Source organism: Semicossyphus pulcher, unplaced genomic scaffold, assembly GCF_022749685.1.
Source record: "Semicossyphus pulcher isolate SPU_LCO1_2020_fin unplaced genomic scaffold, fSemPul1.0.p SCAF_17, whole genome shotgun sequence".
NCBI classification, from domain to species: Eukaryota; Metazoa; Chordata; class Actinopteri; order Labriformes; family Labridae; genus Semicossyphus; species Semicossyphus pulcher.
Window position 1 is genome coordinate 22,628,329 of NW_027211681.1, and position 24,797 is coordinate 22,653,125.

The following is a 24,797-nucleotide window of genomic DNA, read 5'->3' on the forward strand; positions in this document are numbered from 1 at the left end:
GTAAGGCAAGAAAAAAATGAAATTGTTATCGATACTTTAAGAAGAATATTTACTGGATTGAGCTCAGATTATTAAAATATTTTATAGTAAAATCATGTCAGAAACTTGTGAATCAAATTAGATACTGCAGGTATTTAAAAGTATGTATCTGTAAATTTATCAGTATTATTTTTTTGTAGCACTTTATGCAACTCATTTAAGATTTACATGAAAAGTAGACATACTAATTTAGAGTGGAAATTGAGGTATTTATTGTGTTGTTTTTTTGTTGCAACCTGCTGTACCACAGTAAAGGATGAGTAATTGGCTCTTCTGCTTATAGTTAGTTAGGCTGGTTGTATTATATATGTCTGTTTTTCTTTTACCTTCTTGTGGTTTTACCTTTAAAAAAAAAGTACACTGTAAGATGCTTTGTACAAGTTAATCTTCAACTCAAATTTTAAAAGGAAAAAAAGACGCTCAAGGGAGAATTTAAAGAATTATCTGAGTGTAAAGGTTTAAAAACTGTGTTCTGTAAGATGTGCGCTATTAGCTCTATGAAGGACTTTTAAGGGGTAAAAATCTTATTTGTTTTAAAAAAAAAACACATCAGGTAACCAGTAAATTGAAACAGAAACGCCTGATGTATCTAATATGATACAAAACCAAACATGTAATGTGTGATCAAATTTTTTTTTTTTAATTTCTCAGAAGAATCAATAAAGACTCCAGATTAAAAAAAATAGAACTTTCTGGAAATAATTTTAAGGAAACCAGGAAGGACTGAACAAGAAGAGAGTGAGTGAGGAAAAAAACAGACAGAAAAATCTTCATCAGTGGAGTTTAATCCAGTTTCTTATTTCATACATGAATGCTGGTCAGAAAAACACCAAGTTAATTGTGCACTCAAAGGAAGTCAGCAGCATTTTACTAAATGTGAAACCAGTTCTGAATCCGCTTATTGAATCCAAATCCTCTCAAATCTCTCATTGAATCTTTTAGTTTAGACGGGACCCTTTTTTTGACTCGAGGATGTACATAATCACATGACTCATTTATTGGTTATTATTTGTCACTGTTCTACTGCAACAGGTGCAAAAGCCACGGAAGCTTCAGTAAAAACAACACAGTGGACAGTAACAATTCTGCGTTATTATTCTGCAAATATCAACTTAACTGCACATTTCTCTACATGCACGATGCACTTAACCTTGCCTGCAGGAAAACTTGGCTCTGCACGGATCACAGGACACGGTGTAACATTGGCATTAGGCTGATAGTGTTGCACTCGCTCTTCTGAAGGTTTCAAAAATGCCACAAGTGCCTAAACAGGATGGACGGTATTTAAACATTTAAGCAACAAACTTGTGGTTCCCCGGTTTGGGACGGTTAAGTTAAGGCGGTGCAGTGGTCAGTGACTGTCGGTTAGCATGTGTCTGTGCAGGTTTTCTGTAGTGTCAGAAAGAGGCGAAAGATCCCATCTAAGTGAGAGTCTGAATAAAAGATTCGATAAGAGATTCAGCGGGAATCTGAGTATTTTACCAACTTTGAACTGCATCCAAAACAGACCGGCTACAGAATCCCTTCCCCGATGAGTGCGCAACAATCCAGGTATTTCTAAATGTAAGCTCGACATGACACAAGTCATCCTGTATTATGCAACTAGCTGAGTGATGTTTCATTGGCATCTGATGCGCATACGTACACCCGCTATCAACATAGTTTCATCAAACCACACGTTTTCACTGTGATATTATTTGAAATAAGTTTATACCACATACAGTAAATAACCATTCATGCTGTGGTGATCACCTCTGAAAACCACCGACGCAGCTACAGATGTTCACTTCTGCTCTCCACATCATGTGGTTATGGCTATCTTTCGTTTTGTAAATCAAATGTGCTTCCATCCACCTACGAACAATTGTCAGCGGAATTCAACTTTAATGTCGTACAAGATAAAAGTCCGACGAGTAACTCTGTCGCAAGAAGGCATTTTCTCTGCTGCTTGGCTTATCGTACAAAAAAACTGGTGTTCTACTCGAGGCCGTCAGTCCACACAACCAGAGAGGGAACAGACAGTAATCGTGTGTCATCTGAAAGACAGTGTTTTTCAATAAACAACTTAACAAAACATTTTTTCTTCTGAAAGAAAAAAAAAGTCATTTTTGAGTTTGTACTTTAAACAATGAAAGTATAAGTATTGAGACTTTTTAAAAGTAACTCTTCCTTGTGCGATTAACCTAACCTTTTACAAAACCTTCCCGTACACTCTGGATACGAGTGTGTCTTCGTTTAGGAAACAAAGCTGTGCCGTCTACATCTTCATGCACATAAAGGGGGAGTACAAATGTTTTTTTTGTATTTTCTATTTGTAATAAAATCCAGGGGACAGAGAGGTAAGGTGTATTTATGCACACACAAGGCTCAAGGCTCATCTGTGTGCATATAAGTTTTCACTATTATTATAGTGTTCTATTTAAAGGTTGGGTATTATGCTAATTTCAAGCTTCATATATCACTCTGTGATACCTGTGGAGTACCTTATTTTTCTCTCACTGGTGCTCTGTGCAGGCCCTCATACAGCCTCTGCCTGAAACGACTCTGTCTCTTTAAGAATGGCTCTGTCTCTTTAAGAAACCCCGCCCCTACAAGCCCACTTTCTTCTGATTGGTTAGCTCTCTGAACTCAGTGTTTGAGGCACGCCTCCTACCCTGTGGCCGTGTTTCAGAATTGTCGGCAACAGTAAACTTCACTTTTTCTATTTGAAATGAACATCTGGTGCTCTTGCCCTGAAGTAAACACTGATGTCTTTCCTTCACAGCCAAAGAAACACTTTCTCCGACATATTCTTAACCAACTTGATGAGCAGAGTGGTGGAGTGAAAAGATGTCCGAGGCAGGCTCAGCTGCTAGGTGGGCGTGTCCTTGAACTGTGCCAGAGGCAGGAAGTTCTGCTGTGTCTCGGGCAGATGCCCACATATAGTTCCTCCACTTTGTGACATCACAAAGTGAAGCGTCTGGAGAAGTCTGTCTGAAAGCGAGCGTTCACAGCAGCCTGCAGACATTTTAGCAGGGGATTACTCCAACATACTTTTACCGACGGATTTGAAACTTCACCCACGTTTAGTCTGAACATCCAACATTGTAATATCGTAAATGTGTCTTAAAATGGGAAATAGCATAATACCCCCTCTTTAATGATCTGTCACTGTGATGTGTTATGTTTTCACTTAAAAAAATGGCCACTTTCTTGGTACTCTCTTGTTTCCTACCACCTTCTTTTCTACCGTATTTGATATTTGACAACAGTTTTCACTATAATTACAGGATATAGTGTTTCTTTGATAGTCACTGTCATGTGTAATATTCCTCACTTGGAAATAACTGCCTTCTTCGTAATGCTTGCTCTCCTGCTTCCTCCTCCTCCTGCTCCTCCTCCTCCATGCCAAAGATGGCCGGGGATGGTAAAGGCGTCCACACTCATGCCCATGGTTTTGGAGGGAATGGCACTAAACTGCTTCCTGTCTGAACTGTATTTGTAAATGGTCTCCACCTGGGTGGAGCTAATTGTCCGTGGGCCTACACCAGCCAATCGTACGAGCTCCTGTGAGTCAGGATTCATGGTGTAAACGCCCCTGAACTGGCAGTTGGAATCACGAAAGAGGATGAGGAAGTGGTTTGCAGGACTCTTCTCCATCTCCTAAAGAAAGGAGGTGGTGTTAGAGAAAGAAGAAGGTTATCATTTTGGCTGTGTGATTTTCAAACATGAAAGAAAGCTTGTTTGGTGCCTGAAAATGAACAAATAACACAATTCTAATTTACTAATGCTGTTCATTTTACAAAAGAGACATCCAAGTGGCTCACAGTAAAGCAGAACAAATAGTCTACCTCAACTATCTTGGTTTTTTGGGTCTCGTTGACCTTTCCAGCGAGGCAGCAGCGGGAGAGAGCGTTGTGAATGATAAATTTGTTGGACTTGAAGCTCGGTTCTTTGAAGAGCTTAGGGCCTGCAAACACAAACACAAGCACACTTGTTCATGCTAACTCGTGTGCACACTTTTTTAATTCGGCTGCCATTTTCCTCTGATGTCACACTCTGGGGAAATGATAATGACTTGTCAGATTTTTACAACTCGCAAAGCCCAGAAATTTTAACAGCATTTTAGCTCCCCAGCCTTAGCATGACCTCAGAGGGAAATGGCTTCTGCGTGAAAAAGGTGAATAGTAAGATGTTGGCAGTGACGACTTCCAGTGCTTAAGAACTAAGAGATACTGTACCTGTGTATTCTGGGGCAGGCGAGGTTCCATTGGATCCAGTCTCCCAGTCTTTATCTCCGTTCTGATTTGCCAGTCTGCTTGGCGTCACACATCCGGAAGGGGAATCAGGGCGGCTGTGTGAGAAATATCAACCAATTAACCTTCACATCATCACCTCCAATCTGTATTTAGCTTGAGAATAGAGTGAAATCATCACTGGACCATCAATAAGTCAGTAATAACTGTCAAAAGAAACGTTTAATTCATCCTCCACTGGTCTTTTCTACGCAACTGTTGTTGTTCTTGGGTGTATATGCTAACAAAGCTGTTACAGAGGAAAAAAGTAGAGCTGTTGATGCTGTCACATGACAAGCATCAAACGCCAACATCCATCCATCAACTTCAGTAAGAAGTCAAGAACCCATATGTAACACCTAACAGGCATAGTGCTTAGGCTTGTGCTACACAGTCTTCAGAACTAGCAAAACAAAGTGGTATGTAAATATGCATGAGCTATTTAGGTGTTAACAATCTGAAGTAAAAACTCTTAGGGTCTATGCTAATGTTAGCACATTTCAAGACTAGCACAGTGCCTGTAGCGTTTACTTGAACATGCAGCTAACGTTGTAACATAGTTACAGTTGCTGGTAACATGCTTCAATTAGCATGTGAAATTACCTTAACTTAGTAGTATTGTTTAGTGTTTGACAGTTAATTTAAAAAGTACTGTGCCATGAATTTTCCAACAGCTGAGGTGGTGCACAAGTTGAAATTTTGGCATGGCTACACTATAACCACAATACGGAATCAACAAAGTCATCTGGATGATCCAAATTTCATGGCAACCCATCAAATAGCAAGATAATCAGCTCCGAATGAAACAACTGATTTTACTATCGTGGCCGTACCAATCAGAGTAAAGAGGCCTACTGATGACCTCTGCATCAAAGTACCTTTGAGGTTTCTTAGTGGGGTCAGCAGATCTGTTTCCTGGTTCATCCGTGGCTGCCAGGTTGAGGGAGGAATGAGAGTAGACTTTGGTCAACTTAGAGCCTGGAGAAACAAATATTGAGACATCAAAACAACTCCAGTCATTAAAATCATCTGCAAACACACTGAATTAGTTGATAACTTTTTCACATTTACCAGGTTTTCCCTTGGCAGGACTCAGAGACAGCTTTGTCTCCTCCCTGGTCATGCTGCGAGGCCGGGAGCGTGTTTTCTTAGCAGAAGATCGTGCTTGACTGGTTTTCTGCTGTAGCACTTTGTCCAGGTCCTCCATGATCCTAAGTTGATGCCGCCGTGCATACTCTTCTCGTGTGAAACCACCCCGGCGGGCTGGTGTAGCAGGTGGCGTGGGGGAAGGTGAGGTTGTGCCTGCAGGAGGTGTATTGGAAGGGGATGCCATTCTTTTGTCCGAGGATGATGGTCTGAAAGCAACAAGAATTGGGTTTACATGAGTCAATCCAAGCTTTCAACTAACTTGTTGACAAATGTACAAATTCAAGCATAGGGACGTGAGGATGTAAAGAAATAAGTAAGCATCTACTGGTGTTCGTTATGTACCTCTCTTGCTCATGCCACTGTCTCCTCCTCTTCAGCTCCTCAGCTCTCTTCTGCTGTTTCTCCAACAGGAGTGCTCTACGCTGAGCCATCTCCCCCTCACTATGTACCTCGCCCTGCAACCAAATGTATTTACGCAAATGTCATTATAGATTTATTGTTTATGCAAGCCAAGTCTTCTTTCACTTTTATCGTGGTTTGCAAGCACTCACCTCAAAGAATAGCTGAATTCCTCCTCTTGGCCCCAGCTCATTCTGTTCTCCACTTGGTTCCAAAGTTTCAGTCTGTCCTGTCTGCTCTCCCTCAGATGCGGTATGTTGTTCTGGCAAACAACTGGTTCCTGTTGCTAGCTCCAGTTGCTCTATGGGGTCTAAGGGTTCAGCAGCAAGTCCTCCTGCAGGTTCGACAGCAGATTCTGTGTTGTCGCTCATGGAATCAGAGGAGAACTCATGCCCTTCATCAGTCGGTTCGTCACTTCCCCCCTCCGGCCCTCCAAGAGATGACAGTGAGACCTCAATCAGGCTGCAGCGCTTGCTTGCATCTCCACCTCTTGCACCTTCTCCGCCTGCGCTGTAGGCAGCAGAAAGCGACAAAGTCTCGCTCTCAAACGAGCACTCGGAAAGAGCTTCGGAGCTACTTCCACCAGCAGCCCTTGGACGATCTTGTCTGGGCGGTTGAAAGATGGGCAGCCCTCCTACAGCCTCCACATCTTCCTGTTCCAGCTCCAGGCTGAACTGAGTTGGTGTCTCACTAGAGGCTGTGTCTGAAGTGCTATCATCAGGCTGTGGCTGCTGGATAGGCTGAGGAGGCTCTTGTGGAGTCCGAGGCCCACCAATCCGGAAGGACGAGGAGGTCTGAACCTGACACTTGCTTGGGGACACACGCCTCAAGTGGGGAATGGTGTCCACATTCTGGGTAGGTGTCAAGACACGGTTGAGTGGGGGGAACTTGAGTTCTGAAGGCCGTGGGTGAGGCTGATGTTGGGAACGTGGGTGGTGCTTTGGGCTGCGGGGAGTTGTTGAGGAGTGGATCTTAGTACGAGGAGCTGGACAGGAGGAGGAGATGATTGAGGTTTTAGGGGAGGTAAGAGCGTGAGAACGCCGGGACGGAGAAGAGGCAGAAGGGGCATTGGTGACAGCAGGAATCACCCAAGCTTTAGTAGTACTCTTTGTAGGAGTCTTTGTTGGAGTCCTTGGTGGTGTCTTTGTTGGGGTATGAGGAGGAGTTTTGGGTTGTGTTTTGGCGTTGCTTCTTGGTGTTGATTTTGGAGTGGTTTTGGGTGTAGTCCTTGGTCTTTGGTTGCTCATGAGCTGCTGTTGTTGTTCTGTCAGTTTTTGCATGTCCTTCTGTAGAGACTGTAACGCTTCACTCAGTTTCTGCACCACTTCATTGTACTCCACTATGACAGCTTCACCTCCTTTCTCTTTCTCTTTCTCTTTCTCGGCTCCTTTTTCTTTTTCTGCTCCATTCTTGCTTTCAAGGGAGAATGTGACCTGTTTCTCTAACCGAGGAGGGTTGGACACAGACGGCTTCTCTTTCGCCTTCTCTTCGTCGTTTTCTTTGTCTCTCTTTTCCTTCTCTTCCTTCTCCTCCTGCTGTTTCAGTTGCTCCTCCATATGAGTGAGACGTTCCTCCAGGGAAAGATTATCCTCCTCTGCCCCCTCCCCTCCTCCTTCTCCTTGCTCTCTTTTTAGTTGAAGGAAAGCAGTTTTTCCAAGCCTCTGTCTGTGCTTGGCAAAGATGGCTTCTATACGTCTTTTCTGGGCTTCAATGCTTTTGCGTTTTTCCTCCAGACGAGCCCCGAGCTCCCATGCCTCAGAACCTGGCTCAGGGCCTCTTGGACCTGGGCTGTCCTGGCGGCCAGGTGCCCCTGCTGGGGTAGAGGGTGTATGTGGAGTGCCTGGGGTTGTTGGGGTCGAAGCAGAGGCTGAGTCCTCCCCTGGTGCAGCTGGATGTCTTCGTCGGCTGTCCCTTCGCTCAGCAAAGCTGGTCATCCGCGGACTGTTGCTGATGCTGTTGTTTTCCTGGCGACCACTACTGGGTCGAATATTACCAGGAGCGTTTCTAGGGAGATCATCTGATGCTTCAGAAGAGTCAACGCTTCCATCTCGTAGAACAGAGTCGTCATCACGTGACATATCAGAGGTGCGTCCTGATCTCTCCCTCCTCTCTCCCCTTCCTTGCCTTTTAGTGTCACCCGGTTCTCCTCCAACAGGTCGGTAGAGGATGCCAGAGCGACAAGGAGCAGAGCTACTGAGCTGGGGGTTATCCTCCTCAGGTGAGTGCAAGAAGAAACCAGCGGGGGCTCCTTCAGGACGTAACCTAGGTTCTGGCCTTCCTCCCAGCAATCCTCTTCCAGCTTTCTCTGCTGTCTTTCCCTTCCTCCGGTCTTTGTTGCCGGGACTATGAACCACCTGTAGTGCCTCTTCGATGGTCGGCAGCTCTCCCAGTGGCGTTGTGTGTGCGTAAGGGCCCCAGGATGAACGCTGTGACGGCACTGAAGCGCTGACCAGGTGGCTGAACTCTTCTGGAGGAATATGAGTCCCTGGTGAAGTCATTGCAGGGATGCCGGTGGTGAGGCTGTCAGTGCTGACAGAGCGAAAGACAGAATCTATTGGGTTTCCCATGACAATGTCAACATCACTGTCCAGCCCAAATGGGATGCTGAAAGTCACTGCTGACAGAGGACGACTGCAGAGAGGTGGATGACCAGTGGAAGGGTGGACACATGAATGGGTGGTGCCAAACAAGAATGGAAAAGCAGAGACCACAGAAGCCAAAGTAAGAAGATTAAAAATTAAGAAAATATGAATGCAACACAACATTTACTATAGAAATCACACGACGCCCTTAAATATAACTACCTGATCTGTTTCTTTGTCCAACTTTTGTTTTCTGAAAGGACAAAGTGTAAATATACATTACAGTTTATTTTGATTGAAGAGTTCATATTAAAACATTTTGTTGGGTTCTTCCCCTCTCTTACCTGGTGACACGGGGGAGGAGATGGGCACAAAGGGTTGTTTGAAGATAAAGGAAGGAGAACCACTAAAAAAAAACAGTAAAATTGCTGTTCATTCGCAACTCTTTTATCACAGCTCATTTAAAATGCAACCTTTTAGAAATGTGTCTGTGTTGAAACCATAGACTGTATAAAAAGATGGACGACATGACAGCTCCCTAAAAGTGAAGCCAAAAAATTTTGGGCGCCCCCTGCTGACTGGCTGCAGTATAGGTCATAAAGCCCGCCTCCTCCATGTTAACAGATGGGACATGAGTCAAACTATAAAATCAAAATACACGCCAAATACATTTATCTCAAACATGGTTTCTGTCATTATAGTTAGTTCTTATCATGCTGATTTACGTGCAAGTGTTTAAAAGAGTTTATTTTTAATTAGTTATTTGATGCTGTCAAAATGATGATTGAAGCTCAGTTGACGAATTCGGCTCCTGCAGACAATCAGTTCCGGGTGAGCAGAGCAGAGGACCATCCGCGAGTGGAAACGTAACTAAAACAATCACTACAGTCGTTTAAGTTTCCGTACCTGTGAACGTTAACCTCAGACCAACACAGAGAAGCTGTTCTGCTGTCAAACACGCCGACGTGCAGGATCCTTGCTGTTTTTTCGGTAAGTTAAGTGTGTGTTTGGGTTAGCGGAAGTGGCTACGGCCGCTTCACTCGCCGATCTCTACTGCGCAGTCTCTGGCTCCGTATGACGTCACCATCGCAAGATGGCAGCGCCTATCACAGGGGCTATTTTGGCATCAATTTCATACAATGGGAGCAGATGGAGACGCGTTGTCCATCTATATATACAGTCATTGGTTGAAACCATATTTGTTGAGTTCATTTAGGTTTTCGCTCAATAAATGCTGTTGCAATTTAGGTTCAGACTGGTTTCTAACAGAATTAGCATCAGTCTCAGTAGCCTAACTTCTCTACCTGACCAATGTTGTGTTTAGGCTGTTAGTGGTATACCTGTTGCTGTTCCCGTTCACAGGACTTGTACAGTCTAGTAACCCTGAGACATCTGAAAGACACAGAAACATCGGCGTGATATTTAGACATCAATTTAACAACGCTACAGAGATAATCTAATCAAGGTTTTGGAGGAGACAGACCTGTGAGGTCGATGGGTTGTATGGGCTGGACAAATTCAGACTTTTTAACCTCAAACCACTCCAGCAGCTCGGCTATGAAGCTCATGATGTTCAGCTGAGGAAAAGAGCAGATTAGATTACTACGGAGGTGACTCGCGTGTAACGAGATCTTAGAGGGCAGAAGAGGGAAAACGACGATTGCTTCACAGAGACGGGAAAAAACTCACAGTTTCAAGATAAAAACTTGGGAGAATGACATCATCCCAATGAGCAAATTGCAAATGCCAAAATGCAATCCCAGAACCCCATCGCCTATCATCGGATGACAATGAAGATTTGTATCAAATAATAATTCATAGTTGTTGTCTCCCAACTCCAGCTACACTGAACAAAAATATAAACGCAACACTTTTGTTTTTGCTCCCATTTTTCATGGGCTGAACTCAAAGATCTAAGACTTCTTCTAGGAACACAAAAGGCCTATTTCTCTCAAATATTGTTCACAAATTTGTCTAAATCTGTGTTAGTGAGCACTTCTCCTTAGTCCTTTTGAGTACATAGAAAAAGTCTTAGATCTTTGAGTTCAGCTCATGAAAAATGGGAGCAAAAACAAAAGTGTTGCGTTTATATTTTTGTTCAGTGTACATCTTGGGTCTCAAGTGGATACTGTATAAAATGACCAGCACAAGGAGGCGAAGTCTTGGCCTGGATATCAGATATCTGGATATCTGGCGGCTACATTGGAAGCCCTGAAATTCTGCCGTTTGTCGGAGCTTTTTAAGTCATTGTGGAAATTATTTTCTTCCTTAGAGACCTTAATCTTGTAGAGTGGCCTTGTCTCCTATCCTTACACCGCTCTTGCTCCTCACCTCATCTGTGCTGATGCATCTACAGTGCGATAATAGGCAGCGTAAATGTGGCGGGTCGTAATGCTTACATGCAGAACAGGTGGCGCGTACAGCAGGTCCTCCACAGCCAGGGGGCAGCAGCTCTGCAAACTGCTCTCACAAAACTCTTTGATCAGCTGCAGGTTGTAGAGACTGTCGGCCACTGACATGGTGTCCTTTAGACACACATCTGGAAGGAGCAGAGATATGATGGATCAATTCATTTGTAATTTTTCTGTATGTACATCTCTCCACTCTCTCCCAGTGAGCATTACGTCTTTGCAAGTTTTTAATGGAAACCTCTCAATGACAGGACCATCTTTTAAGTTAAGATGCAGGCATACATCAGCCAAATATAAATATTTAATCCTCAAATGTGTGTGTGATGGATGTGTGTTAGCGTCTGAGTACATGTATGTACCCTCTAGAGGCAGCAGGCTGGGGCAGTAGAAGTGCAACACAGCAGCTATTGCGCAGCCATTAGACAAATCTTTGACCGCAGAAACCAGAGGGAAAGTAGGAGTCAGCTTAGACTGCACTTTGTCCTTCCTATAGCGGATCTAAAGAAGAAAAGAGAGGGAGGGAGGGAGGAGAAGGATGATGAGAGAGAAGACAAAGGAGGAAGAGTTGTGCAGAGGAAGTAGGAATCAGAAACAGCAAAGTGAGGGAAAGAGAGGACGGATTATAGGGTAGAAAGGAATAAAATAAGGTTATGTTTTAGACGGTTAGAACCATAGACTGTATAAAAAGATGGACGACATGACTCCCTAAAAGTGAAGCCAAAACATTTTGGGCGCCCCCTGCTGGGCTATAAAATCAAAATACACGCCCGATAAATGTTTCTCAAACATGGTTTCTGTCATTATAGTTAGTTATTATCATGCTGATTCACGTCCAGGTGTTAATTTCTGACAAGTTTATTTTTAATTAGTTATTTGATGCTGTCAAAAGGATGATTGACAGCTCTGTTGACAAACTCGGCTCCTGCAGACAATCAGTTCCGGCTGAGCAGAGCAGAGGACGATCCGCGAGTAGAAACGTAACTAAAACAATCACTACAGTCACTGAAGTTTCCATACCTGTGAACGTTAACCTCAGACCAACACAGAGAAGCTGTTCTGCTGTTAAACACGCCGGCATGCGGGATCCTTGCTGTTTTTTCGGTAAGTTAAGTGTGTGTTCGGGTTAGCGGAAGTGGCTACGGCCGCTTCACTCGCCGATCTCTACTGCGCAGACTCTGGCTCCATATGACGTCACCATCGCAAGATGGCAGCGCCTATCACAGGGGCTATTTTGGCATCAATAACATACAATGGGAGCAGATGGAGACACGTTGTCCATCTATATATACAGTCATTGGTTAGAACGGTGATAAAAGAAATTTAAACAAGCCAGGATTTTTCTTATTTCAGAGAATAAATCAAACCATCAGCTGAATCTATGATGGCAGCCAAACTCCAGGAAAATTGCAGAGAAAGGAACCCACAAAAACAAAGCGCAAGACCGGTGATGCTTCAAATAAGAAACATTTGAACACACTCACACACACGGGTTAAAAAGATATTGCAAACAAACTAAAAACTTTGGGTAGAAGAATGTCAGTAATTATAAGTGAGAATAAGGACGTTTGTCCTTCGGTGTCCATGCAGCAGAAACAGGCACTGATGAGACTGTGGGCCTTCTATTCCGGTAAAACAAGTAAGCAATCTATAATTATTTTGATGTGCAAATTAGAGGTTAAACACACCCAACAGAATCTATGTGCATCAACTCTAACTCATGGTGAATGATGTTACACAGCCTTGTTTGAGGAGGACCGAGATAAAGAGCCTCCTATAACATGGATTTGTAACATTCACTCCAAAGAAAAGCAGTGAAACATAAATAAATATGGATAAATACTGTTGAAAGCTAATGAGTTTTATTGATCCATCCAACCTCGGGGTTGGAATAGTGATTAGTCAGTCGGTCGGTCGGTCAGTCAGTCATTGGTGGACGGTGTGGGAGAGGTGTGGCGATTGGTCGGTCTGTCAGTCAGGTGCGTTGCTACGGGAGACGTGGAGGATGAGGGTGAGAAAAGAGCGAGGTGTTATACGTTACCACAGGCGGCTTATTCCCCGACTCCTTCAAACAAAAAGCGATAGCATGCTGGATGGGGGATGGCAAGAGAGAGGGAAACAAGCATAAATGACAAGGGGGCCGGTCATCATGGGAACCGCCACACCACAAAGTCACTGCTCAGGGAGAGGAGAGCGACAGGGGAGGAGGAGGAGGAGGAGGAGGTGGGGGAGGAGGAGAGGAAGGGGACAAACAAAGGGGTCAGGAGGCAGTTTTTCAAATGAGAGGGGAAGTAAATTCACCTCCCTCCCTCCTCTCCTACATCTCCTTCTCCCCCCAGCTCTGATAATCAGGGCACTTCGAGGTGAAACCGATGATTCAGTGTAACAAAGTCATAAACACCCCAGTGTCCCAAACATCATCGGCTCTTAATAATAACAGTAATAATAATAATAAGCAGTTACAGGACATTTTAGTAGCATCTAATTGGTCAGTAGAAAAGGTCAACACATATATAACCGTCATACACAAAAGCACTAGAGTTATGTTTGGCATTTCCAGCAGGCACATAAAAGTCAGCCACGCAGCAGATGGAAGACTCAGAGAGATAAAGACACGCAGGAGAAGAGTTCACTTACTGGGACTAGTTTCCAGTACCAGCGGGTGGATTGACACTGCCAGGGAGCGAGGGCGTGACACAGACAAACCAGGAGGGGGAGAAAACAGAGAAGCAGAGCAGGGTCCACGTTAGAAGCTTCAGCCATACAGTGTGAAGGACAGCTGCCTCGTCAGCAGGACATCATGCATGTGTGTATGTTAGTAAGTGCAGGGGGATGTAAGTACCGAGTCCTGAGCAGGCTGCAGGTCGGTGCAGGTCTGAGACTTGGGGGGCTCTTCTTCTTCTGTGCTTTCTCTCAACTTTTGGTTCAGCTGGAAGAAATTAAAAAGATATGTTCATGTTTTTTTCAACCCAAAACTTAATAAAAAGGCAAACTGACTTTTTAAAATACAGAAAACGATTAAGCACCCTTAAATTAAATGTTGTGAAGATGTCTGATCTAATTAGTTTTCTCCTCTGTATTTATGATTTAACAACAGGTGAAAAAAGTGTTTTTAAAGCTTTAAAAAGTCAGATGTCTCCCTGCCAGCACAACAGGAAGGGGCTCAAATGCGATACCCAACTAGGGCCTTGCCGATCCTGTCCTTGGTTTCCATGGAGGTCCCACACTGGTTAGCCCAGATGGATTGATGACGGGCCCTTGATTGGCTCCATGCAGGGTCCATATGGTTGGAATGCAACCCACCAAGGACCTAGCCAGTGTTGGTTATGTAAATGGTATGCCCATCACTAGCCCATGTATATACCCATATGAACACCAAGCCACTTAAAAGCCCGCTCAGAGCCCGTAACCAGTTGAAGCCCAATCTTTAGGTACCAAAACTACTTGGCTTTAACATCTGTGATGATAAAAAGGTAACAGAAGCACTTTTTAGTTTGCAATTCTGTCACAACGAAGGAGTACCGAAGCTCCACCGTGATGGCGCCTTCGCCATTTTACATTGAACCAAGCAACGCCCTACGCCCTGCCGTTTCACCTGTGGTATGCCTCTGTTACGTCTCTGTTAATACCTCTAAGGTGTAATAATCCACCTTGAACTGGCAGTGTAAAAGGTGCTGACAGTTTTTTAACCATTTCTCTGGACTTTAATCAACACCAGAATCAGAAATCATGATACAGAAACCTTTTTTTCAGAATTGTAATACATCTCATGTCACCAAGAACTTTGCGTTTGGTTTTTGAAGGCATAAACGATCTGTGGAGAAGCAGCAGCAGAGTGGTAGGAGTATAAATGATTTTATCAGGTCTACAAATATCTGTCCTTTAACAGTATGGTTATACAGTATAAATAGTGCGTGATGGTGGTTCAAACCAACATCAGTGATGTTGTCTCACCCTGTTGACCCAGAAGATCAGAGCGTTCTCCCACGGAGCCCCGACGCCCATCTGCTCCGCCTCCGCCGCCATCTTCACCCGGCCCACCGCCTCTTTAGCAGCAAGTGTCATCAGAGCTTCAATCAGGGCCAGGTGGGCTTTCTGCACCAATCACAAGAGGGACAATTCAACCAGCTGTCTCTGAACACACAATGACATGAAACCAGCAGAGGTGGACGTTTCATTCATACTTTTAATCTCCTATAGTCATATGTTTTATATCTATACTACACTTTGAAACTAGTATCTTATGCTGTACAAGTTAACTCTTTATATCCCATGCCGAGCTCGCTCACTTTATATCCTTCCTTCTTTCCTTTTGTCTCCCTTCTCTCCTACTTTTGTTCTACCTTTCTGTCTTCCTTTATTCCCGTCCTATTTCTCTTCCTTTCTTTCATCCTTTGTTTTTGCTTTTACTGCTTCTTCTTCTTTACTTTAACTGACATGAAAGCATTTGTTTACCTATGTACCTGTTTTTTAATTATCATAATTAAATATATGTATATATATATATATTTATATATATATATATATATTAACACTCCTAGACACAGAAGCTGTTAAATACACACAAACACATTGTGCCCTCACACCCACCGTCTTTATGGGGACGTGGCTGAGATCCTCTTCAGTGACGTCTGCATCCAGGACCTTTGGCGTGACCCCTTTCTTTATGAGGAACTGCAGCAGGGCCGAGTTGTCAGTCAGGGACCCCTGTGTGGCAGGCGGAGAGACGGCATGAGCCTGGGCCAGCAGGGCCTGGACTCTGCAGTAGATCTCCGGGGAGAGAAGCAGCTTGGAGACGGACGGCTTGAGATGCTCTTGTTCATACTGGTCCTTGTAAAGCGGCTCCCTCAGCTCCACAGGGACGTTTTCTGGAAAAGGAAAGAGGACAAACTTGTTAGCATTGCTCGAGGCATAGTAATAGGAATGTAAGTCTGTCGCTTAAGTTTTTCGTCAAGGACCATATATATAAATTGCCTTGAAAAATCAGACATACTGTATATGTATCTCAACAGTTTCCTTATTGATTTACACAAAATATAAATAAGACATTCATGGTTCCTAGAGGAGGAATCCAAAATACTTTGATGATACTTGACTTCTCCTCCCAGGCATAGGATAGGATACTCGTTAAACCTCGACCACCTTTAGATGAGTTACCATGACATATCAGACCTGCAGTACATGCATGGTGTCCTGAGGATCAATGTCAACTTTTGTATTACGTAATTGATCCTGATAGTTTTTACATATCTCAACTTGTTATTCATGTTTTGCACAAAGCATTGTTAAAACATTCATGGTTCCCAGAGGTTGAGTCCCTCTGACTTTGGTGCTGCTGAGGCTTTTCATCTAGCGCCACCATCAGGTCAAAGTTACAGTTTGTCGAACACTTTGGTTTCTGCAAAACTAATGACACTCCCATCAGTCTCAGCTGTCTGCTTAGTGCTAATTTGCAAACGTTTGCAAAGATGCACCCGCTTATCACCAGAATGTTAGCATCATAGATGTGTGCCGCATACTGAAGTTAGCATTTAGCTCAGAGCACTGTTGTGCAGCCTCACTGAACTTAAGTAGACTGCAGATCTGTATGAACTCTAAAGAGCTCAGAATGAATATTTCAGTGGATGACGGAGTCCACTCCATCATTATCTGCAGGCAGAGATAATTAGCGAGAGGAGGTACTCAGCCTGCTCTGAGCTGCATGTGAGAATCATGAAGTTTATGGTGCAGATTCGGGACATTTCTTGCCTTCCTGCAGATGTAAGAGAGAGAGAAATGAGTCAGCTTCACTGCACTGTTCTCTGAGAAACAGAGGGATGCCTACTAATGCAGAGAATTGTCGCATTGTACCACGTGGGAAACATTACAAAGGTTACACAGGCTGCAGCTCCGGTATATTACCTGCTCTGGAGGAGTAAACTTAATAACTACTGGATAAATAAGTGAAGTATGGAAACGAGGTGACAGTAAGTGACTGACTGCACGGAGCCTGCAGGAGGAGATAATGTCATCATGTGCATGAACAGCTCAGCGAAGGTCCTCCAGACAAGTGAATGTGTATTTTCATGTCAAATAAGAAGCTCAGACCTCTACGAGTGGGTCATTTCACAGACACACAGACAGCGTGCGCACAGAAACGCACACTTCCCTGACTGACCCATATTCCAGCTCTGGAAGGCTGAACGAGGAGTCGGGAAAATCCTGCAGATTGGATCAGACTTCTCGAAGGAAAAATCTGAGTTTACATCTCTTCACTTTACTACAACAGTCAGTCCTCATCCCCTCTAAGCCTCGGCCAATTCTTTCCCTCTCCTTCATCCGTCGGTGCTCGTCTAACTGACTCATAATGAGCTACAACTGCTCATCTTTGTGTCTGTGACCTACTGAAGTAAGGCCTTCTTATGTAACTGTCACTCCTCCTCTTGAACAAGAGAAGATACGCATCACAACAATAAATGTGAGAAGAAAATCTAACTATGTCACTGCATAAACAACAGCTTACGCACACACACCACTGCAGTGTGACACACACTGTTTGGGGTTAAACCGTCGCCTTTCACACTCTGCAGCACTGGGAGGAAATAGGACTGCCGTAGCTATGGGGACGGAGGAACTGGAAAGCGGCCATTCTGTCTCAATCAGAGCAGAGACGATGAGACTTGACTGCAGAGCAGGAACCAGCTAACACATTTAACATAGCACCGATTCAATCAGGGAAAACGACAGCACAGAAACAGGCCTCTGCAGCTAAATGAGCACCACAGTGTTGCACTGCACAGATTGTATGCAAGGAAATGTTCATTATGTCGAACTCATTTAAATCTCTCCTCCACAATGTGCTCTCAGTTTGGGGCTGCAGCCAACAGCTAGTTATCATCTAATCTGCCAATTATTACAGTACAGTTCTACAGTAATTAGTCTTTTTGTTTTCTGAATCATATTTTTCTGAGCCCATTTTGGAAACTTCAGATTCATTGTTTTGTAAGACCATCAGTGCAAAACTGATGTTTAAAGTTTGGTGAGGCAAAGCAGCAAAAAATAACATCTGAGAAGTTAAATTAAATGTTGCATGTTGTACAGCAGTGTTGTGACCAAGTCATCTTTACTGAAGTCTCAAACAAGTCTCGAGTCATGTTTTCTTGGGCAGGTCAAGTCAAGTCAAGTCGAGTCCTTAGTTAAGGCATGTCATGTCACTTTTTTCCACCTAAGATCCAGCACTCTTACCCGTAGTATCCGGTCTTTATAAAGAGAAAAGACAAGGTGTTAGCAGCTCGTCTAATAATGATATTATTGGCCAATTTATAAAACCCGTTCAAAAAGTATGACAATGAATTGTATCTGTATTATCTTGGCACAGACGCAGCCATGATGATGGTCTGGTCTGAGAGCGTATTCAGTAGTAACGAGTACGACTGATGAAGCTTCTCTTTGGGGGCTTTCATGTTGCGTGTTGCCATAGTGAGGAGTTTGACTGACAGACTGTCATCCAATCATAACAATCACATACCGGGGAGCTTTTTGAGTCGTCCAATCAAGATTCCCAGTTTGCGCTGCGTACTCGATAGTTAGACAGAAACTTGACAATATTGAATTTTATCATTTTATATTCAACAGCTAACATTCAAACTTATGAACACACGCAAGTCATCCGAGTCATCATGCCTCAAGTCCAAGTCGAGTCTCAAGTCATTTATTTTTTGTCAACTCGCAAGTCATCAAAACAGTGACTTGAGTCCACATCTCTGATGTACAGCGATGAATTGTGTGACTGATACTGTTGGAGGAGTATATCGTGGTGGGTATGATATGGATTGGTTAAAAGTGGTTGGACTTGATGTAAGAGACGTCGTTCTGTTTATGTTATTAATAAAATACAAAGAAAAAAAAGGTCAATTAAAAGAATATTTCAGCTTTAAAATGACCGAAACGATTAAACAACTCATAAAAACACTTCCTGATTAATTTTCTGTCAATTAACAAAACATACATACGTCTGTGGCTTAGTGGAAGAGTCGGTCGTCTTTCAATCGTAAGGTCGGAGGTTCGATCCCCAGCTCCCTCAGGCTACATGTCGAAGTGTCCTTGGGCAAGACACTGAACCCCAAATTGCTCCCGGTGGCATAGCCAACGGGTATGAATGTGATATCTGATTGACAGTTGGGCACTTTATGTAGCAGCCTCTGCCATCAGTGTGTGAATGGGTGAATGTGATATGTAGTGTAAAAGCAGCTTTGAGTGGTCGCAAAGACTAGAAAAGCGCTATATAAGTACAGTCCATTTACCATTTACCATAAAAAATGAACACGTCACTGTCGGTATCGTCACCTTTTAAAGTTAAACATCAAAATCAAAAGATTTGCTCCGTATCTGCTTACATTTGCATATATTTGGAGGCCATGTTTCCCAATGTGCCTGGGCGTTCCCTAAGATCAGCTCTGTTGTTGTTGGTATCTTGTTTTCTGTGTTGTTTTTATCTGCTTTCCTTTCATCTTTATGTATTTTTTGTGACTTTGTAACCTTGTTAAGAAAAGCGCCATATACCAAGTTTCTGATTATAAGAATTTTCAGCCTCTTTTATCTCTGTATTTGGTCTCCACCACCAAATGCATAAAGTCATTTTTTGTGGGGGGCTTTTTAACTGACAACAGCTGCCTGCTGTATCATCACAAATATATATATATATATATATATATATATCCGTCAAGACAGTGTCCCTGTTAATCCCCAGATATCACTGTGCCAGGTGTTAATGGAAATAGTCCCGATGTAAACACCTTACAGTGATGAGTTTTTTTCTGTAACGTGGGTTTACATCCTCTAAAGTAGACAGAGGGCAAAAGCTAGAAACACGAGCTAGAACATTTCTTTAATCTCAGTGAGGTGATTTCCATGTTAACTAAAAGTATGGAGGCAGGTTATGGAGCTTTATCCTAATTCCTTCCTCGCTCAACTGTGGGAAGCTGATTATTAAAACCATCATACGACACTGACCTTATTAATTCTCTCTTTTTATAGAAGACTAAGAAACTCAAAATATCCCCAAACAAGAGGAAGAGATGTCAGAAGTCGTCTTCTGGCCGTGTCAGGTGGAATGAATCTCGGCTGTGTGCTCGACCCCATGTGTGCTTTTATTAGTGCTATTTTCTTCCGGGCTTCCATTAATTTTCAATGAGGCACCCACTGGGCATTTTCCAGTTGACAGACAACAATGAAGCCTCCTGCTGGGAGGTTTCCAGCTCATCTCTCCTCCTGCCCCTCAACCGGGACATGAAATCCTGTCTAAAGCTATTACGCCAGCAGAAATAACACGGAGTATTACATAAAGAGGAACTAGGAGACGTTACTGTTGCAGTATGAGCCTGCAGGGTGACATCAGCGTGTTAGTCAGCAGAGCCTACAGACAGGTCATTGATCGGAGCTCTCAATATATCGACAAATATATTAATCGTTTAGATGAAATATCAAAGAAAATGTCCACATATTATCTTTTATCCAGCATCTTAAATGTGAGCGTTTGTTGCTTTTTCTGTGTATTATTAGCGTACATTTGATACGTTGAAGGGTTTTGGAGAGATGGTCTCACTAAAAGACTAATATTTATAGTTTTTTCAGACATTATTTTGGATTTCAGATTGATAGCTGGTGTCAAATGTGTCATGAGTTGCACCTCTAAAAGGAGCACCCTACATTATGATGTCATCCAATACGGCGCCTGCGCAAACTAAAGGCAACATCTCTGAGACACGTGTCAGCAAAGCTTACACATTATGAGCCTTATAAAGCTTCTATTTATGGCAGTTTAATTTATACAGAGCTCATCTTTGACTGACGCACGTCATTCAGAAATAGCAGCAAAACAACCAGCTGATCAATGGACAATTTACCAACAACAACTGTGATGTTTGATTAATCCTTTGGGTCAAATGTCAAACACAATGTCCAAATATAATGCGAGTTTGTCCAGCTTGCTTTGTTTGATATTAGTGAACATATTACTGAACATTATGTCGACATATATTTACATATTTTTTCACATAGATATATGGTAGCCATCATAGCTAGAGAATAGTCATTAGATGCATCTCTAAGGAGCACCCTAGAGTATGATGTCATGCAGTACAGCACCATTAAAGACAGCTCTCTGAGTCTTTATGTGTCAACAAAACCATAACATTATAAGCATAATGAGGTTATAATAATGGCAAAAGTATCACAAGGGATTCTGCAAGTGTTGCTGGTCTAGAGTCCCTCCAAACATAAGCGCAAATGCTGTAAAAATCCACTGAAAATAAAGCTGCATCAAACTGCTGACTGGTGCAAATCTGCACGAACACATCTGGTGTTTGTATTTTGAAAAGATGTCTGTAAACGTGTCCCTGAATACTTGAATAAGGACAGTAGATATACATTTGCAGCTGCAGCAAAAAAAACATCCATTGTCTTACCAGAACCAGCATGTCACCTTCACTGCGCTGCCACGCGCTGTAGCAGAACGTGCGTGCGTAACACTGACACAAATATTATGCGGCCCTGACCCATTTACAGCAGCCTGTACATATGAATACAGCTGTTTCAGTCATTTACAGACTCTGAACCCGTTTTTTTTCCTCTGCATTTTTTATATTAAGGTTGGTGAAGTGTCCACAGGCCTGATGGAGCTCGGCTCTGACAAAAGGCTTTGTTGCACTGCAGAGATGACAGCCTTCAGCTCCTGAATGCATCACGCAGCACTGAGGAGATCCCTCCTGACAAGATTCATATGCATGTTGATAATTGGCTAAAAACATGCTCCTATTTAGTAAGATGGTACATGAAGCTGCATAGCCCCGCATGCAGAGACGAGCAGGTTCACTAAAGGGATCCGTGCAGCGCCTGATAAATATAGCTGCTCTGTTGAAGGATGCTGGAGGTTCCCCTGATCGCCAAACCAAACACACAGCTCCAAATATAGGCTACCATGATCAATTATTAAGCGCCCCACCCAAACAGCCCCTCAGTGATGTGAACAGAAAAGCGGGTACCTGCAGAGCCGTACGATTTGGACAGCAGCCACCGCACGCTGGCGCAGATCTTGGCCCGGTTGAAGTCGTACTGATCCAGCGGTTTGATCTCCGGCACCGAGAAGGTCTTCTTCATCGCGCCGGGAGAGTCCACCATGGCCGCGCCGCGCCGCACGGAGAGCACGCAGGCAGCAGGAGCAGCAGCAGCGCCGGGGAAATGTGAGGAGGAGGGATGGAGGAGGAAGAGGAGAGACGGAGGAGGAGAAGGAGGAGGGGGGAGGACCCCGTGATGCAGACTGGAGCACAAGAATGATACCCAGGCGATAAAAGGTTAAACAGGAAGCATGGAAATAGAAACATCTAGCTTTACATTAGCTTATAGCTGAATAAAAATCAAATATAAGAGAATAAAATACCTCACATTAGGCTGTTACACCGGCTCCACGCCCCCGTAAACGTCACATCACAACCAATGGGAAAATCACTGAAAAAAATACTCTACTAATGTCTCAGATTTTCGACACACGTGAATGCAGCATCAAAAACAAGCCTGCGTATTATGTAAGGAATAAACGCCTCGCCGATTTTGCCCGTAAGAGAGTTTCCTTTAATGGGCTGGGAACATAAATGTCAGTAATGATGTTTCCTTCTTCTGCCACATGGTGGTGCCCTCGAGCAAGGAACCAACGCCCCCCCCTACAACCAGCCTGTGGTTGTATTGCAAGTGTAGAAAAAGTAACGAGAACATAGACGATAAAAACACCAAGTTAAGTGGTCTTGTGTGCAGAGGGTTCATCCTGCTTCATAACAAAAGCGGAACTGGATTAACCATTTATTATCAGGCAGGTCCAAGACGTCGCGCTGTTCTGTTAATAAAAACATGTAACAGAATAGTTTTAAATATCGTGAAATTAAAATCAAATCAGCTTTAAATTATGTAAACAGAAACATTAGTTTTGGTCTGTGCTACAACATGTACGTTCACCTGTAACAGACAGAGACACAGTAGTTAAATGAACACAGCAGTAACACATTTAGACCATTAGCATGTTTGAAGTGACACAAAAGCAGACATTAGTTCATCTAGCGTTCGTCTGCATGTCGCAGACGCCAGAAAAACGCCGAAACATTAAACCAGGACTACGGAAGCCCTGTGCGGACACATTTAGACCCTGTTAGCATACATCCATACATTTTATGAACTCCGTTTTCCGGTTATATCGAGTAACTTCCGGTTGTTTTCTCGAGAGCTCAACTTATTTATCTCGTTATCTGATAACAAAGCTTGTTTTCTCGCGTTAGGCGATCTAGAAAACAAAACTATGGAAGCCCTTAGAGGACATGCATCCATACATGTTATATACACTGTTTTCCCATGATAACGAGTAGTTTCCGAATGTTTTCTCAAGATCTCCACTTATTTATCTTGGTATCTCGGGAAAACAAAGCTGGTTTTCTCTGGCATTCTAGAAAACAAAACAACAGGCTAAATGTCCGTCTGCTCTCCTGAATCTCGATCCTCCGAGTCTTCTCCACGCCGCACGCTGTCCCTCTCGGCCTGGACCCCTCGATGCGGCTGCTGCGAAAGAAGACAGCCGGCCCTAAGTTGCATGTACACACAAACCAGAGATTCCCACACTCTCAGGCTTTGGTTGGCTCGGTCACTTCCCTTTACTTATCTTATCACGGGCATTGAACCAAGTCTTTCCACCCTCCTCGTTCGGCGGTAGCTCCAACTTCGGTGTCTCGCCAAACTGAGTAATAATTTAGATAATAAAGCCCATTTTTACAACCAATGTCCCACTCTGACATGTCCGCTTAGGGCTTCCGTACAGGACGCTCACATCAAAGCATCAACAGACGTCATTCACAAGGCAAAGTGCAGCAAACAAAGCGTCTTTTATTAAAGCCTTACATGTAGCCTAACCTCACAAAGTGAAAAACAATTCTTCGACTAAAAAGACATTTAAACTCGATTTTTCAAGGTTTTGTGGAATGCAACAAACAGGAAACCACAAATGTGCAAACAAGCAGAAAATCTCATGTGAGACAGAATGTCAGCTCAAGTTTCAGGACTTTGTTTTTGGATGCTGACGGACGTCTAAATAAACTTCATGTATCTGAGTGATGGAACAGATTAGATTGACAAGAGTGGGCGGATAATCTTACCATGGATGTGTGAGTGAGTGAGTGACCGTCTTGATCAATGAGCTCAACACTTATTTAGCCTTCAAAGGGCTTTTAAACTGAAATTCCTGTGAGATACTTCCTCTCAAACTTTGAATAGTTCCCATTCTTCATATTTCATTCATTATCTAACTGACCACAAAAACAACAGAATAAAACAAAAAACAAAGGCTGTAAAGAGGAAGCTCGCTCTTTCCTCCCACTAGTTTAAAAGCATTTGCAGTATGAGCGAAATTGAAGAAAGCCGATTGTCCAGATGTGAATCCAACAAGATTTTTAGTAACATGATAGTCCTGTTAAATATTCAGGATGTTGTCAGCTCTGAACAGAGGACGAGTACCAACTCTGCCCTCTAGTTTAGCTTTACTTTAGAGTGCACCCTGTCAAATAGTCACCTTTCAGAATACAAGGAACAGAATGACATGTAAATATATACAGTATGTATGCCCTTTATTCAAATTATGTAAATTACCGACATAAAAAAGGTTAATCTATGACATAAAACTTGACAAAAATAAATCTCATCTTAAAACTTTTTTTGGGGGGTTGATGGTAGCTCAGTCTGTCGGGACTATGCTTGGGAACCGGAGGGTGGCCGGCTCAAGTCCCGGTACGGACCAAGCATGGAACTGGGGCTGGTAGCTGGAGAGGTGCCAGTTCCCCACATCCCCAACTGCTCAGGGCGCATGTCCATGTGCAGCCCCCTCAGTCTGACATCTCTCCATTGGTTCCTGTTTGCAGGATTGTGATCAAGTCATG

The 24,797-nt window shown here is 43.3% G+C and overlaps 1 protein-coding gene across 2 annotated transcripts; it reads right to left on the minus strand.

Annotated features, from left to right (window-relative positions):
* Positions 1-806: 806 nt before the first annotated feature.
* Positions 807-22,008, minus strand: LOC138594291 (calmodulin-regulated spectrin-associated protein 3-like). Of its 2 annotated transcripts, none has more exons than XM_069665353.1 (19): positions 21,873-22,008; positions 15,442-15,719; positions 14,806-14,946; positions 13,694-13,780; positions 13,489-13,524; positions 12,893-12,940; positions 11,214-11,352; positions 10,843-10,982; positions 9,927-10,020; positions 9,784-9,835; positions 8,788-8,849; positions 8,666-8,696; positions 6,014-8,390; positions 5,805-5,917; positions 5,385-5,668; positions 5,192-5,291; positions 4,260-4,372; positions 3,870-3,988; positions 807-3,681 (listed from the first exon to the last, which is right to left on the minus strand). In XM_069665353.1, exons 1-19 carry the CDS (start codon positions 22,006-22,008, stop codon positions 3,352-3,354), a joined length of 4,680 nt encoding a protein of 1,559 aa, XP_069521454.1. In that variant the 3' UTR covers positions 807-3,351. The 2 variants fall into 2 exon arrangements, with proteins under 2 accessions (XP_069521454.1, XP_069521453.1); XM_069665352.1 differs by having other exon boundaries at positions 6,014-8,492.
* Positions 22,009-24,797: the final 2,789 nt, after the last annotated feature.